Source organism: Rutilus rutilus (assembly GCF_951802725.1).
Source record: "Rutilus rutilus genome assembly, chromosome: 14".
Lineage (NCBI taxonomy): Eukaryota > Metazoa > Chordata > Actinopteri > Cypriniformes > Leuciscidae > Rutilus > Rutilus rutilus.
Window position 1 is genome coordinate 35,259,896 of NC_140219.1, and position 18,358 is coordinate 35,278,253.

Sequence of the window (18,358 nt, forward strand, 5' to 3'; positions counted from 1 at the left end):
GATACTGGCGCACGTCTTTATCTCTCTCTCTCTGTGTGTGTGTGTGTCAAACCCTAACCCTAACCTAGACAGGACATTCACAGGCAGCGTGCTTAAAAGTATTTGCATTAATAAGAGCGGGATCATAAAATGTAACGCTACCCAAAGGATGACAAAAATTAACGGATGCTGCGTTTTGCGTTAAATACGCGTTAAAAAAAAAAAAAAAAGAATCGCATGCGTTAACGCGTTAATGTTGACAGCCCTAATATATATTATAGTCAGACTGCATATGAGATTTTACGGCGTTGATTCCCATTGCAGCTACCCAACTTAAATACCTTTTTACAAACGCTGCAAAATCCTTCTTTATTTTGACCACCAACGGGATGCAACCATGTCTTAAATTGTTTGTCTTCCAGCCACTTCTGCTGGAATTTTCACTTTCCCGTTTTTCTGGTCTAGTTTTATTCCTGTTGTTCCTGCTGTTCAAAATGACCCGCGTCATCTTCGCGTCACGGCAATTCTGCTCCGGCTCCGGCCGCAAGCAATACCTAACCGGTTCCGCAACAGCAAAATAAAAATGATTAATTATATTGGCTATATTCAAATATATTCAGATTTGTAATGCTTTTAAATGCCCCGCGGAAACCCTGAAAGATACAAATTAAATAACTAATACTTTTCAGGTTTTTCAGGTAGGTCTGTCAGTAGTTTTCAGGTACAGAAATGTAATAACGTAAGTAAATGTAAAATAACACTATACTCTTTACTGTATAAATTAAACATTCTTATTAAAGCTAATAAAGTTATTCAGTCAAGAGCAGTGAGTGATTATTTTCTCTTTTGTCTTTGTTGTTTGATTAACATTATAAACTCAGACATCAGCAGGAATATTAGGCTGCTGTCACTTTAAGAGTGAATGCACAGATCTAATACACTGATACACGCGTTTACTTCCTCAACTGTTTACGTTCCCTTAAGACATAACCGACTATGTTTACTATGTGCTCTGACATGATTTTGTGTGAATTTGTCGCTCAAGCACAAGACGTGAAAGAGCTCAGTGTAGTATTCGTGAGCTGTCTGAGACGCAGCTTTCTGTGCGAGCACTTCGGATGCTTGAATATTTAAATTGGCAAGACTTAAACTTTCGTGATGATGCAGCGCTGGCCCGTCAACTGTCCCGAGTGTCGTTCAAGTTTGTTCATGTTCATGCATTGTTAGGATTCATAAAAATATTACCAGCCAACCGGCGAGTGACTGTTTCATATACTTGCCAACTCCAATTTGGCGCTTGGCAAGTATTAATTTTAGACCCTCATACTCGATTCTGATTGGTGGTAAGGCTGTCATTGGCTTGAAGTGAGTGTAATATCTATAAAATACATATCTATTAACGACAAACAAAAAGTTGTTGGTCAATTGAAAAAATCATTGCTTGTGATGAGAATACCTCAAAATTGAGGTATAAAACACAAGATGTATAAATGGCACACATATTAATTTCCAATATTTCCACTTTCATGTGTAATGTTGGGATAACCCTAACTGTACATTAGTCAGTGCTCTGTTTCCTTTCTCAAATGTGTGTCTGGAATTGCTGTCATATTGTATATGTCACAACTTCTGCTGAGTTTCAGCCTGTTGTGAAAAATGATTGCCTTCAATACTCCTGCCGGTTCATGGCCACAGTTGTTAAACCACTTGTTTTGGTAATATAAAACTGACTTATTTTCTAAGCCTCATGGTTATTATTACAAGAGATGAAGAACAGATTTTAAGTCAAGTTAAGCAGATTTCCAGAACATTCCAGAAGGTTCTCTGAAAGAGAAAGAACATCAGCGTCAGATGTACGGTTTTGTTGTTGTTGTAGAAACAGTGTTTGACTGTTGGACCACATAAGCGGAAGCAAAAGCGGTTTGAACTCTTGTCTCCATGGGTAACGCGTTAAATTTGCACACCACAACTTATTTCTAAACCGGAAACAGAATCACGCCGCTCGCTCCCTTTCGACCAATAGGATTGTGCAAAGCGTCCTAAGCGGATGTCACATCCGGTTTGAACAGCCGGCAGGATTGAAGGAAGAGTCTGAAGTAGCCACTTTACTACTTGTGTCGTTTATTTTTAAACACTTCAAGAGTGTATAATACATAATTATAATATAACACACTTGGTTTTAATCGCGCAGTCACAATGACTTTCGATGTGCGGAGGTGAGTAGAGGTTTGAAGCGACTCGTCTTTTCCTCTAATGCATGAATCAAACACGTCCACACTAGACACAGCGGTGGTGTTTCAAACCGAACGAGCAAAACCTACTTAGACAGTGTGTTTTTAAAGCGAGCGAGTCTGTAATGCACTGGAATTATGTCTAGATAGGCAGCACACTAGGTTTGTAAGACACAGCCAGTAGTTCCACGGGAAAACACTTTCTTATTTCTGTATAAATGTTCTTGATAATAACTATCTATGGAAATCTGTCTGCAGTCTTTTGGTATTTGATGAAGTTGTAAAAGTCTTCACAAACACATCAAAGTGTATTTCCAAGCTAAGTTCATGTCATTTTTTCCATTAGACATCACATTTATAAACCATTAATGGTGCTTGTTTGACTTACAACTGTTGCTTTGTTATTGTAAGCTCACTAATTCCTGTTCATACTGGTCACACACTGACTGTATAATTATGCAAATACAAAACAGGACCCACAACATCTGAAAATGGCATTCATACATCATTCTGATAAATGATTAAATGTAATTCTGCTGCTATACAAACCACCATTCAATTTTTTTGTTTCCTTTGGCTCACCAAGTCTGCATTTATTTGATCAACAGCTGTTTTCTATGTGGATATACAGTAAAGTGTAATTTATCAGTGTTACATGATCCTTCAGAAATCACTCTAATATGATGATTTGATGCTCAAGAAACATTCATTATTATTATCAATGTTGAAAACAGTTTTTTTTTATTTTAATTCAGAATTCTTTGATGAATAGAAAGTTCAAAAGAACAGCATTTATTTAAAATAGAGTATATTCTAACATTATAAATGTCTTTACTGTAACTTTTGATCCGTTTAACTCATCCTTGATGAATAAAAGTATTGATTTATTTTATTTATTTCCCCCAAAAATAAAATAATAATTCTTACTGACCCCAAACTCTTGAACGGTCGTGTTTAATGTTACAAAAGCTTTAGATTTCAGATAAATAACTTTCTATTCATCATAGCATCATGAAATAAAAATGTAAAAAACTGTTTTCAACACTGATAATAATCATAAATGTTTCTTGAGCATCAAATCATCATATTAGAGTGATTTCTGAAGGATCATGTGACACTGAAGACTGGAGTAATGATGCTGAACATTCAGCTTTGATCACAGGAATAAATTACACTTTACTGTATATTCACATAGAAAACAGATGATTTACATTACAATAATATTTCACAATATTACTGTTTATTTGTATATCAATCAAATAAATGCAGCCTTGGTCAACGTCAGTATATGTATATATATATATACACCAAATATATATTTACAAACTTTTATTTTAGATGTGATTAATTGCGTTGAATCGATTTGACAGTAGTCCAAGTTAAATTTATCTGTAATTATTATACGTCACATATTTCACATATTACATAAGTCAAGATATGAGGAAACTAGTTTAATAAAAAAGAAATTGTCAGGAGCTGTAATATGATCCAAATGCTTTTCATTTAGCATTTTTAATGTGTAATAACGTGTGTAATTTATTATTCATATGTTCCTCAAATCTAGTAAATATAAAAATAGTCCATCATCCTAATGACCTGGTTTGTCTTGAGATTGTGATATGACGTAGACAGATTCTGGATTAATGGATTAAGTTTCATGTATCTGGACTTTCTAAGGCGGTGGGAAAGTTTCGACATGTTTGTTTCTCCTAGGCTATTTAGACAGTTGTTATTTGTATCTCTGAACATCCAGCGTTGTTGTGTTTGGCTGTGAAGAACAATCACACAGGGCATGTGCAGATGTAGGACTGCGAGTGTCGTAATATTGCGCCATAACTCTTGAATATCGGTTGCTACGGCGACGACACAACCTTGTTTACAGTCACGCCTCCTTTTAGCTCATCTGTAGGATAATGAAAGTGACGAGGCCTGAAGTAAACCGTCAGCGTGCATGGCTTCCTCTTTAGACACACGCAGAGAGTGGTGGTGTTTGCCTGAGAATACACTCATAAACCACCTGCGGTGTAACACACACTTTACCACAGCTCGTTCCTGTCAGCTGACCTCACAACACGACAACTGTCCAAGCGCATTTGATCATTGATGAATCGTTAAACAGATGATGCGCAATAATTCTGTCTAAAATATTAGGGGTGTAACGAGACCCTCATGTCACGATTCGATACATATCACGATGCTGAACTCACGATGCGATATTAATGCATATGATAAACGGTATAAAAAAAAATTAACTGTTGATTAAAATGCTAAATTTAGTGTGTGTGAGTGAATATTCTTGGTCTTGGTGCTGAAACCCAAAGCACAGGACAATAGAGACGCCAGAATAACAATATTCATGATTCTGAAGATGAAAACACTGAATTATTGTAGATGAATATGCTTGAACTCTTTCACTGACTAGATATATTTAATATAATGTCGGCCACTTTTACTGGTAACATCAGACATCTGGCATTATCAGGACACACACATATTCCCCCAGCGCATTATTATACATTATATTCAACATTATATACAGTAGTTTAATGTAGTGCTGACACTAAAACTCTGAAAACTTGAATGTTTTCTCACACAGTAATTTTTATTTTGGGTGAACTACACACAATACATATTGTCACTATCCACGATACATATTGTTGCATTTTTATATTGCGATATGTTCCCGATATAATCTGGCCCCTTTAAAACATGTCCGATGGCCCCTTTAAAACATGTCCGCTTAGCGTCCTCTTCATCCTGGGATGCTTTCATAAACGCATGGATGCTGCACACGTATTCCTGCTTTCCCACCTTGTAGTAATAATATTTTGGCACATATTTTGGTTGTGTGATAACACGTGTGTTATGGCCTCTCAGAGCAGCTGTGGGTATATCCGAGCCTCGGGGGAACATGTAAAAGTTCCTCCTGTTGTGCAACGCTTCTCTGAACTGTGCAGCTGTGTGGAGATCCGGAGGGAATCCAAGACGCCAGACTCGTTTCACTGCTATACAAGTGAAGAGAAGATGAACATGTTTGTAGACTGAAAGGGTTTTGTACACTCTTGAAAGTAAAGGTTCTTCACTGGCATCTATTGCAGTTATAGCCTAACAAACGCTTCCGGTTATATTTACACTAGGGTTGGGAATCAGATATTAGTTATAAAAGTAAAATTTCAATTCCTCTTATTGATTCCTTTTGAATGCATTTTGTCTTTGTATGCATTTTAATATGATTTTCAAGCGCACGCTGTTTTCTCAGAGCATGCACACACTGTGAAGTGCGCGAGACTGAACCGAGTTGTCTTTTTGCACGTGAATGGACAAATACAGGCAAAAATATGTCAAAATATCCCTGTAAACAAAGTGGGTTATGTCTTAAGTGCACGTAAACGCATGTGTATCAGTATATTGGCTCTTAAAGTGACAGCAGCCTAATAAACCTGCTGTCGTCTCTATGATAACAGTAATCAAACAACACAAGGAAACTGTTCTTGACTGAATAACTTTTGTAATTATATTTGTAATGGATATTTTATTTATAAAGTGGCCTGTTTTTTTACATTTGACTACAGTTTCTGAAAACGCTGTTTATTTCAATCGAATCTTTGTTCAGTTGTATTTATTTGATTGGTAATTTTTTGAGTGTTTACTTGTTTTTGATAATGCTTGAAGTTTGTATTAGTTAGGCTAGTAGTTTTTTGTGATGGTATTTGTAAACTGTAGGCAAAAGTTCCTTGTGTAAGTGTTCTTTAGCCTGTTGATTTGTGTTCATGATATTCAGCTACAATTAAATGTTTAGAGTAAGATTTAGAATAAATGTAAATGATATTCAAGTTTTTTTTTTTTACCTCATTGGAATTATAATTGAAAATTTAAACGATACCCAACCCTAATTTCCACTTGAGCTTATTGGTTCGGTTACAAATCATTCTTATAAACTGTCTTGAGCAGTGAGTTCGGTTTGACTCGACGGTGGTAAAGTGGCTTATGTTTCCGTGAAGAATCTTTAACATCCAGGGATCTTTCATTTGCACTAAAGACTCATTATAGTGGAAAAAAGTTCTTTAGATTATTAAAATATTCTTCACACTAAGAAAAAAAAAAGGTTATTTTAGGGCCTGATCAGTGAAGGGTGGTTCTTCTATGGCATCACTGTGAAAAAATCTTTTATGACGAGGTGTTTTTGAATGATGTGAAATGTGACTCATACAGAAATGTAGAAAAAAAAGTGAAGGTCCAGCACTAAACATGATGTCACTAGCCGCGTTTCCGTTACATTTTAGCGATATTTTCTAAATGTCGCTAAAAAACTCTTGCGCAATGACGACAAATCATTCCATACATCATGGCGACGGATGTTAGTAGGTTTACGTATCTCTCAGCCACCACCACACTAGCCATTATTGCTAATGGAAGGAGACGTATGCGTGTTATTCAACATTAATGGCAAGGAAAGCCTGAGAGCGGCTCATATGAGGAGTTTCTGGGTGATTCTCCCTCATTTCTGCTTCAAGCTCTTGATAAACTGTGGCATTTCTCTGTTGTTTAGAATCCAGTATTCCCGAGATACTTTAGTCTTTTATGAGTTTGATAAAGAAATCTGTCTCGTCTTTCTGTCCAAACACACCGCGCCGCCTTTAAAGAATGATCATGTGACTTTTCAGACACCAGGTGACCTGTAAATGAGAAAAAACTGTTTCCATTTCAGTTTTGATAAATACTCCTTTTTCGAATTGCCTGAAAAACCGCCTCATGTGAGCGGAAAAACTTCTTTGCGATATATGGCAAGTTTTTGCAAAATTAACGTGTTTCCATTGGAAAAACATTTTCACACCATTAGATTCCACTTTCCTAATAGAAACGTGGCTATTAAAGGTGCTGTGTGTGATGTTTAGCAGCCCTAGTGGTGAGGTTGTGAATTGCACCCAACAGAAGTTACGGTGGCCGACAGGAAGTGATGTTGTCGTCGTCTGAGACAGCAGAGAGTAGCCAGTTCAGCAATGAGGTTTCTTTACAAAGATTAAGAAATTATGTTTACTAAATTATTCAGTAAAACGATATGTTATTGTGAATATTATTGTTACTTGTTCATTATTGTGCCAGTGTTTTATTCGCTAGCTTCTTTGCACGAAGACCAACACAGTGACGAAACGTGTTTGTCCGCTCAGGGCCACCGTAGAAACATGTTGATGTAAGCGAACCCGCGGTGTGTGTAGAGAGAAATGCCTCATTCTAAGGTCATTATGTAAGGTCTCTTTACACACCACTGAAAACACAGTTATGTATATGAAATTGCATTCCTGTCAACAGATCCTCCTAAATATTACACACTGCACCTTTAAGGCATGAGCAGATTGTTCGAAAACTTACAAAGGAGTACAAATTCATATGAATCAGCCATAAAATGGTTAAGAATTGTCATGATGATAATCTTTTGTACTGGTATAAGCGGTATAAACCATCTGACAGTGATAATGATGCATTTCCTTAGATGGTGAGAGATGTTGTTGTTAGGCTGATCTGAATGATGGATGTGTAGTGATAAAGCTGTCACTTCTGTGGTGTTTGGTGGAGAAAGTCTTAACTTCGGGGCCTCTGTTTATTCCTCGGTCTCTTGCACCAATGCAGGTCTTTCACAGACGTCAGTGCAGTTTAAGAACAGCGTGTCCTTCTGGGTTTCACACAATAGGGTTAGTTGCCTTCAACATCCTGTGAGCTCTTCTCTCAGAACACTGTGAACCGTGTGTGTGTGTGTGTAGTCGAGAGGAAGTCTCCCCCTCCCGCATTGCGTCAGCTTGGGTCGTTTCACTGCGAGAAATGCTCAGAAATATTCACAGATGTAAGTGTTTTGGGGGGTTGGAGCCGAGCGCTGATGTAGCCGTGAAGGTTTCAGAGCCCAAAAAGGGCACAAGACACTTTGAGCTGGATAGTTTGGCTTTGTTTGTGAGCTCCTTAAAAAGTCAGGGATTGAACACATTCCTGAGGGGGGTTTAATGTTACGCTTCGACTGTGCGCTGCTTCGTTCCCGGCGTCGTCTGAAACGAACCGAGGGTTGATTCTTTTCCGTTAATAAACATCATGACTTTGACAGCTGTGCAGTGGCTGTGTTCCTTATTTAATAGGATTACAAATATCATATATTGATTCATTATTGATTCATTTTTCTGGGTGAATCAAAAGAACAATTTTTATAGTCATATTTCACTAAAATGATCTATCTATCCATACGTCCGTCATTAGCAAAGCCTAGCAACTAGCCCAGAGTTACGTCCGCAACGCTTTATTGTATTCAGACCAAAATTGGTACATGTCATCATAAGCACGACCTGAGGTTACATGCTGTGTTTCGGCGCAGTGCCACCTACTGGTCTGGAGAAACATGGAATTTTTTGCATATAACTTCTGAACATTTTGTCCAAAAATCATAATGGTTTCGTTAGATTCGGAGCGACATGCCGAGTCGAATTATATCCAATTTTCCCATCTGCGAAACCACCATAGGAAAATTGAAAACAGGTAGTTGGCTATATATAGTAATGGCCAAATGTCAAAAATTTTAGAGTATGTGGCAAAAAAATGTACAAATATTTGTCCATGGGCAATTTTTCGATGTTCTCGTAGATGTAAACGTCTATAACTCCAAAACAAAATGAGATATTTTCCCAAAATCTGCCACACACATGTATGGGCTCACTCTGAGGACACATACAACATGGTGGGATTGTGTCTCTTGTTGGCGCTATAATAGAACAAAACATGAAAGTGCCATTAACTAAAATACAGTATTATGATATAAAATGCTATACTTTACGAATGCGTTGGTGATCCATAGCGAAACTCAGTATATGTGCCACCATTAAATCATATTATTAGTTACTGTATATTTAATTTGTCAGCCATTTTGCCTAAAATCATCTTTAAATGTCTTCAATTGCTCGTTGTTGCAGTTGATCTAACACTCCCAGGGATGTCTTGTCTTTTCTTCTTTGCGCTTTGGCCCCGATAATTGCTGCTTACAGCTATATTGTTTAATATGTATCTGCCATGTACTGGCTAAAACATGTTAGCGATTTGCTAATTCATGGCTTGTTTTTCTAAAAGACTGTAAAAACTTTAAGCCTGCTTAAAAAGCTAAACCTGCTTTAAACTTCAAACATGCCAAAATTCATCCTGACCAACTTTATTTTACTTTATTTAGTGATGTCATTCTCATTACTTAAAAAAACCCCCAAAAAACCACTAACTTTGAAAGAAGCGAGCGACCAAAAAGATGCAAAGCTAGTCTGAAGGGTCTTTTCCGAGTGTGTGTGTGTGTGTGTGGTTGTGAAATGTCCATTGTTTGCTCCCTGACCCGTGATGGGTGTGTGTGGACCACGCTGAGGCCCGAGGGTCGGGATGGTGAAGCGGGGTTGAGGTGTAGCTCCAGGAGCGGAGGGGTCGTGCCAGACTGTTGCGTCTGAGACTACAGACCATACTTCACATTCCTCAACTGCTCTGTAATGCGCCGGGAACACAATGTGCTCTCACACATACACACACACACACAGGAGAACACAGTGTTTACCTTTCTTTTCTTCCCCTCTTTCTCTTCCTTCCAGGTTCGACATCTACAGGAAAGTGCCTAAAGATCTCACCCAGCCCACGTACACCGGAGCGTTCAGTGAGTGCTGATGTTTATAATGCCTATTTCCCATCATAGACCCTCATCCACTCCAATCAACCAATAGCTCGCTTCATCTGGCACTGGTTTACAGCCTGTTGCTCAACTGCCGCTTCCAGCTTTGATCCACAGTTTTCCCAAACTAATTTGCTGACTCAGTTTCTAAGTTTCCTAACTGTTGTCCTGCATATATGCCTCATTGTTCCCTCATTTTTCGTAAGGATGGATGTTTGTAACGTTAGGTGTTGCCGTTTGACTCATGATGATATAATGCACACTCTCACACACACACACACACACACACACACACACACACTCATTACTATGGCCCTGTCCTTTGTTGTTGTGGCCTCGAGGGAATAACTTCATGTTTAGTCATGTTTCCCGAGACCAACCCTGAACGCGACCTAAATATTTAGCTGCTAAACCGGTTCTGCATGTGAATAAGATATCAGGGTAAATATCTGTGGTTTGAAAGGTAAACAGACGTGACTCTTTAAGTTAGATAATGTCATCTGTTCGGACTTTTAAAGCTTTTCCTTAACGTAAAACGGGAAAGAAAAATCAATAGTCCCTTCGATTTAATCAACTGTGTTTTTAAAGTTAATATATCTAGAAACTGACAATAAGCTAAAATCAATGTGATTTAATCAACCCTGTATATAACGTCATCTTGTCTAGTTTAATCGACTGTCTTCAAAGCGTTTTAGTGTAGTTAATATAACTACAGTAAACTGAAAGGAAAATCAATCATTGACATGTAAATCTTTCCCAGTATATTATCCTCATTAAAGTGGAACAAGTGATATGGCCCATGATGAACCTGAGTCCGTGAGCGAATGTGTCATAGCGACACGCCTTATTGTTTGTGTTATAGCTAAACATTAGCTTGTGTAAACTGGAATGAACCGGAGTCTCGGGATGACGTGTCAACCACAGAGTCACATGACCTCACTGGAGACGGTCTCCATGTAAATATGCACTCGCTGCTTCTTACTTTGACTCATCTGGTCACACGTTGAACACGTAACGATTACATTAACCAGAGCAATAAAGCCTGTTGACTTTCACACACACACACACACTCATTTTGCATAGTCAGACATAATTTTGAGAAATGATGTCACTGCTAATGGGTTGATGTCAGCAAACACGGACCGAAAATGTCACTGTAACGCTTTACAATGAGGTTCATTACTTAACATTAGTTAATTACCTTAGTTAACATGAGCTAAGAATGAGCAATACTTCTCCAGCATTTATTAATCTTAGTTCATATCAGTTTCAACATTCACTAATACGTTATTAAAATCAAAGGTTGTATTTGTTAACATTAGTTAATACGTTGACTAATGTTAACTAATGAACCTTATTGTGCAGTGTTACAGATGTTACTTTAGGGTGAAAGTGATGTCTCTAATGTTGTGTTGTTCCTCCTGTAACCCTCAGTTTCAGTGTGCTGCTGCGTCTTCATGCTCTTCCTCTTCCTCTCAGAGCTGACGGGATTCATCGCTACAGAAATGTATGTATGATATAAAGCTGTAGTCAAACATGCCTGTGCTGAGATTAGAATGAAGAAAACAAGGTCTGGTTTAAAATCTGAAAATGGTATCATAAATTTGGCTACTTTTTAATAAGTGTGTCCCACTTTATATCAACTACTATGTAATAAAAACATTTATTACAGTGCTTTTATTGTAAACACAAAATGTTTATGTTGTACTCGTATGTACTTACTCACGATACGAATGTTAATGGGATTTTTATATAGTTTATACTCTTGTTATGTCCAAGGTGAACATAATTAGACTTTTTTTGTTTTCAGACAGTTTAATATATAACTTTCAAAAAACGCCCAGTACAAATGTTACTACATTTTACAGTACATTGTTACTGTGTTAAGTGGAAGACAGCTAATGTACACACGCATGCAAGAGGAGCAAATGTTATCAGATAAGATGATTGGCTCTTTTAAAACCGGTGTGGTGAACAGATGAGTCCTACTGAAGAGATGAGTCCGAGCGTAGGACCCGAGCAATCCGACTGGTTCAAAGCACGTTTTATGGGTAATCGCTTCAGTGCCTGGTTACAAATCATACAAAATCACTTTATTATAGAAGACGTTTGTACTACGTTATAACGAGTCATTAATGCATTTTAACTTATATGTTTCATATGCTAGTTTTTAACCGAAGCTATAGATTGTGAAATTAAACATTTCTCGTTGTTAGTGTTTTTTTTATTATGAATAAACAACATATTTGAGCTTCAAACAACTACATTCTCGACTGAGAAACTCTTAAAGGGACACTTCACCCATGGGAACATTGATCTTCATTGAAAGTGGGTCATATATGTAGTCGAAATGTAAAATAAATTTTGAATTTGGTGCCTTCTTGACCGAGGAAAGAAAGAAAGTAACTTCAGGACGCATTTGTATGAAAGACAACAACTCCCACAATGCACCACATTGCACAGCTGCGCAAGCCACTCCCACTAATCCAGAACAGCATATGAATCACTCATCCGTCCATAAGGCTAGCTACCACCGGAGCTTGAAATTCATTTCACACAAAATGTCTAACGTTAGTTATTTGGCGAACTCATTAATGAATTACTCCTCATTTGTATTTCTTTCGAAGTGGTGAATTATTGCATGGTAACGTTACCGGGATGTTCAGTCAGATGCGGTGCGACCGTGCGAAACTAGGATGGTTCACAACACAAACGTCCGTGTCCTCGTCTGATTCAGAGATTTCGTCTAGGAGAAATTCTTTGCCGCAGACGGACTCTATCTCTGTGTTCGTAGCGGTTCGTAGTTGCATAGTGAGATCACCGGCGCCACCAGTCCGCCCTAACTCGAGCCAGTCTGGGCTTCTCGTCCGCGACAGGCAGGTCTTCCGCCTCGGCTGCTCTTCGCTATAATGTGGCTTGTAAAGGTAGCCACAAACACCCGATTCGAGCAGCAGACTTCCGAAATCCTCTTCTTCTACATCATATTGAGTAACGTTACCCTCCGCTATTGTCATATCTTCACAGCTGGCTCCACAGTGCCTGTTAGCTTAGCTTCCAAACAAGATGGAGGATATTGCTTTCAGTTTCAGAAAGTGAAGTCCCACCCACTGATCTGTAATAGGTCTGTAGCGTGAGCGGGTCCCGCCCCCTGGAATAATGAGGAGCTAGTGTTTGTAGTCTCTACACTTTTCAATGAAATGTGACTTCCTGCTTATTATGACGCAAAATGATGATTTTTACGTCATAATAAGCAGGAAGTAAAACACTTAAATCCTTATTTCTCCCATCTCAGGGAAAAATGAACGAAAAATCCACGTTTATTATAATATATGACTGGGTTTCTAACAATACAAAGCTTAATGCAAATGGGTGAAGTGTCCCTTTAAAACTACATTTCGTGACACAATAACAGTCGTATTTTTACATTTCGCGGTCTTTCTCCTCTGCTATTGACGCAACTTGAGATTTTAAATATTAGCTATAGAATATATACAATTTACATATACCATATACAATTTAATTTAATCTTACCTTGCGTATAGCAGCGGGATTTAGCATTCTACATAAAGCTACCACATAATAACACTAAAACAGCTCACGTCAGCTACAAGTTGTCGCGAGAACAGATTTAGATCAGGCATACTACTGGCATACTAATGGGGTCCTGAGCTCGGACTCATCTCTTCAATAGGACTCGTTTGTTCACCACACCGGCATGAAATCAAAATGTTACGTTGTTAGTTCGCATTACTAGTCTTGTGGTGAACAGTTCATCCATGCAAGTTAATTTAATTTTAATCGAAACCCATCAGGAATGGCTATCTCTGATGACATCAGTTCGACATCCGTCCAGCTGTCGGTCTGCCGAATGAAACGCCTACTGTTATAGATCCAATCAATTCCCAGTGGAAAAAACAAGCCATGTGGATTCACTCGGAACATGTGTCGCATTACTGAAGTAAAGCCGGTCTCAGCTTCCGGTTCACACAGACGTTAAAGGTGCAGTGTGTAATATTGACAGCCAGTGGTTGAAATGGTATTATTGGAGAGTTCAAAGTTCAAAGGGGACATAAGTTCTGCCAATCTCATGTTAATCTTGAGTACATGTACAGTAGTACTGCATCCTTCATATCTCCGAAGAGTCTTTAGTTTTATTAGATTTAGATTTCCTTCCCGAAAACAGCCGACGGCTTCTGGACCGTAACCCGCACGAAGCACGTTAATGGTTGTTCTCGCGCTCTCTCTCTGGTTGATGTGTGTGTGTGTGGAAGGAATTCCACCTTTTATGATGTCATACAGGGCCATACTCGAAAAAAAACGTTCCGAAACTTGTACGAATCCCGAAGTTTAGGCACAGAAATGCTTCGTCACACGTCCAACTCGTTTTTGTTTTTTTCAAAACTTTAGCCATGTTTAGCATGAGAATCCAACTCTTTTAACAGTGTAAATATGTCAGAATGTATGAAATGGCATTAGACATCCCCTTTAAGGACACGCAAAAGAAACGAGCGTAATGGACGATGGAAAGGAATGCTGCTTAGGGCGGGTGTAATCTGCGATCACTGACCCAGTTTGTGTGCTGGCTTCATCGCTGTGTTTTCGGCCAGCTGGCGACCCGGGGTGTCGAAACATCATTGAGTGACTTTGCAGTGGGCCTGATAACACAACTAAACAGGAACAGACATTCAGAGGTGGAGCGCACGTTTCAGAAGTAGAGTAACTGGCTGAAGAATTGCCTTTTTAGAGAAACAAGTGTGTGAATTTAGTATGTTTCCTAAATATCTACAAACATATTATAGTATTTTTATGCTTTAGTACAGTAAAAAAAAATGACATACAGCACCTTTAACTGAAGGTTGGCACCTCCAAATCTCACAACTGCCATATCCACCTTATTTTGCAACTTGGAAGTAATGTGCGAGACTTAAAGTCCCCCTGTATCAATCATTTTATCCCTTAAAACTCATCTTTGATCAACAAAATGACATAATTAAACATTTTCTTGCTTGAAAAAAGTTTCTTCATGCCTTAAAATACCTCGAATGTAACTCGACACCCTTGCCTCATTTAGTATGCGTGGTTCTATGAATATGCAAATGAGCCCCGCCTCCACTCACTCACTCAGCTCAGAGATCCACTGGTTGACGATCACACGTTGATCTGATTGGTTACAAGGTAGTTTGTGAACATTAAAAGAATTTTGTGAAGTTTGTGAACATTAAACAACATTAAAAGCTGGATTTTCACCACAGGGGGACTTTAAGACTCAATAGCCGTCAGCCGGAAATAACTAGAAGAGTAACAAAGTGCAGTAAACCTTAAAACCATTTTTGCTACAAATAATAAATTAAAATAATATATTAACAAATACCCTTTTGCAATATCAAGCAGCTTTTGTACAGCTAAAAATAAATGGAAGTGAATGAGACCCGAGACTTGGTTACAAATTAGTCCGCTCTAATGTTAAAAATAAGGTTTGTGTGTAATTTCTTCCACTTATTTCTTCATTAGTCTTTTATTCATTGACTAAAAGTTGTGTTGTTATTGTTTAAAATAAGCAGTGAAGCAGTTCTGTTTAAAAATATTAATACAGTGCTATGCATAAGTTTAGACACCCATGCTAAAGTTGACTAAAAAGAGGAATAAAAAATCATCTTTTGGAAATTGAACTTAATGCCTTAATTGAAAAAATTAGGACAAATCCAACCTTTAAGGACACCAGTTTTCTTTGTGAATGAATAATGTATCGTAAATAAATAAATGTTCTTCCTTAAAATACAGGGTGCATAAGTTTGGGCATCCCTATGTTAAATTCCCATAGAGGCAGGCAGATTTTTATTTTTAAAGGCCAGTTACTTCATGGATCCAGGATACTATGCATCCTGATAAAGTTCCCTTGGCCTTTGGGAATTAAAATAGCCCCACATCATCACATAGCATTCACCATACCTAGAGATTGGCATGGTTTTATTTCAGTTAGCCTAATAGCTAGTTTGATTTGCATTGAGAGATGATCTTATGGAAAGTACCCCATGCCAATCTTTAGGTATGGTGAAGGCTATGTGATGATGTGGGGCTATTTTAATTCCAAAGGCCAAGGGAACTTTATCAGGATGCATAGTATCCTAAAAAATAAATTAAAAAAAATACTTAAAAATAAAAATCTGCCTGCCTCTATGGGAATTTAACATAGGGGTGTCCAGACTTATGCACCCTGTATTTTAAGGAAGAACATTTATTTATTTACGATACATTATTCATTCACAAAGAAAATTGGTGTCCTTAAAGGTTGGATTTTTCCTAATTTTTTAATTAAAATTAATTAAAATTAAGGCATTAAGTTCAATTTCCAAAAGATTATTTTTTATTCCTTTTTTTAGTCAACTTTAGCATGGGTGTCTAAACTTATGCATAGCACTGTATTTGAACATGTTTTCTCACCCCAGATCAATGTCAGTGGTGCAACCAACATTTTGCTGTAAGAAAGAAAGTCTTAAAACAGGAAATGATGTCACAGAGATCACTCTTAAAAAAGGATGTTTTTGAGCTTTTGATGACATGGAAAAAGTAGCTCGTTAATATAAATAGTTCAACCTCAAGAACGGGTCAGGATATTCATGACCCCTTTTTTTTTTTTTTTTTTTGTTAGTAAAAATGTTCAATTTTCAAATGAATTTTGAGATGTTTTTAATCTGCATTTCTGACCCAATCTTAATCTGACTTTCTGACCCAAGTCTGACCTCGGTTTGACACGAGACGTAGACTTCGGTGTCTGTTTGTCAACCTCTTTCATGTGTTCATCGGGGGGGAAGTGAGGAAACCAAAACTGCAATTAATGTAATTCTGGCATTTTACTGTCAAGCTGTTCACTGCTATCTTTAACTTTAGCAGATGACCTGATGACCTTTACAGATGGCTGATGCGTGTCACAACTACACTGAATGCATGTGTTTTAATGTGTTTTACAGAGTGAATGAACTGTATGTGGATGACCCTGATAAGGACAGTGGGGGGAAGATAGAAGTGAGTTTAAACATCAGTTTGCCAAACTTACACTGTGATTGTGAGTATATACATAAAATACATAAATACTCTTCTGAATGATGTTTTTCTATCCACATGTTATGAGTGTTGTTTGGAGAGTTAGCTGCGAGTTTACTGTTGGTATGGGATCATAACTCGTTGACGTAGATCATGAGAGGAAACGATGCTCGATGGCCTCCCACACGAGTCTCGTTTTGAGTTCACGCATCGCATGGGTTTCTCTCAGACGGATTAGGATAGGCCGTTTACCTCAATCAGACGTGCTGTTTTGAAACTCAACAGGAAATCGAATGGTCATACGTGAGCAAGCGTATGAGGAAATGACTTTCTTATATTTGTTAATGCATCTGCACGAGGATTTGCCAAACATTATTTGATATGTCATGTTTGCGTAAATGATTCAGTCACATAACCTTTTTCCTATTGTGACTTAAAGGTAGTCACTATTTGGATTAGGGCTGGGCGATCACATGACTTTGTTATTTTTTACATCAGGTATACTGTCATGCGCTAAAAATGGTTAAATATTATGTCTTGTGTTCATTTAGTGGAAAGTGTGGTTATTGATTATATTTAATCGGCTTTTAGATACATCAAATGTGTAAATATGTATTACGTGTTTTGTTTTTGTGACTGTATTCAAAATAAATTGGAAAAAAATATACTTTTATAGCTTAGATCTCAGCAATTACATAAATATTGAGAGATGACAAAAAAAAAAAAAAAAGATTTTTAGCTGAATCTCCAAGCCCTAATTAGGATCATAGAACAATGGATCCAGTGATTTAGTTTCACCAAGCATTTATTCATCAGCATTCAGACACTTTAATCCAAAGCGACTTACAAATGCTGCTTCATCATGAGTGGTTTAAGCAGTTAAAGGGACAGTTCACCCAAAAATGAATTGTTTACTCTCCCTCAAAGTTGGTCCAAACCTGTGTGAGTTTCTTTCTTTCTGCTGAACACTAAAGATACTTTGAGGAATATGGGCAACCAAACTTCCATAGTAAGGCGAAAAACTACCATGGAAGTCACCGGGCTTCATCAGCTGTGGGTTTCCGACATTCTTCACAATACCTTCTTTTGTGTTCAGCAGAAGAAAGACGTTCATACAGGTTTAGAGGTGTGGGTGAGTAAATATTGATTCAACTCCTCGTCATGTTCATCAAAAAAAGAAAAGAAATACTGGAAACAGACAGAAAACTGATGCCTCGTTCTATTTATAACGTAGTAAAATGAAGGACAAATGCTTTGCAACCGGCGCTTTGTTGCGTCCAGTGGAGACACGGTGTAAGCCTAACCAATGCTTTTAAAATGATATATACATATACACTACTGTTCAAAAGTTTGGGGTCAGTAAGATTTTTTTATGTTTTTAAAAGAAGTCTCTTCTGCTCACCAAGGCTGTATTTATTTGATTAAAATACAA

General features: G+C 37.8%; 1 protein-coding gene across 1 annotated transcript in view; it reads left to right on the forward strand.

Annotated features, from left to right (window-relative positions):
• Positions 1-2,025: 2,025 nt before the first annotated feature.
• Positions 2,026-18,358, forward strand: part of ergic1 (endoplasmic reticulum-golgi intermediate compartment 1) — a 30,385-nt gene continuing 14,052 nt past the window's right edge. Inside the window, exons 1-4 of the mRNA XM_084429551.1 lie at positions 2,026-2,195; positions 9,809-9,870; positions 11,320-11,392; positions 16,854-16,948. Coding sequence (XP_084285677.1) covers positions 2,176-2,195; positions 9,809-9,870; positions 11,320-11,392; positions 16,854-16,948 — 250 coding nt within the window. The 5' untranslated portion in view covers positions 2,026-2,175. The remainder of the gene's footprint in view (positions 2,196-9,808; positions 9,871-11,319; positions 11,393-16,853; positions 16,949-18,358) is intronic.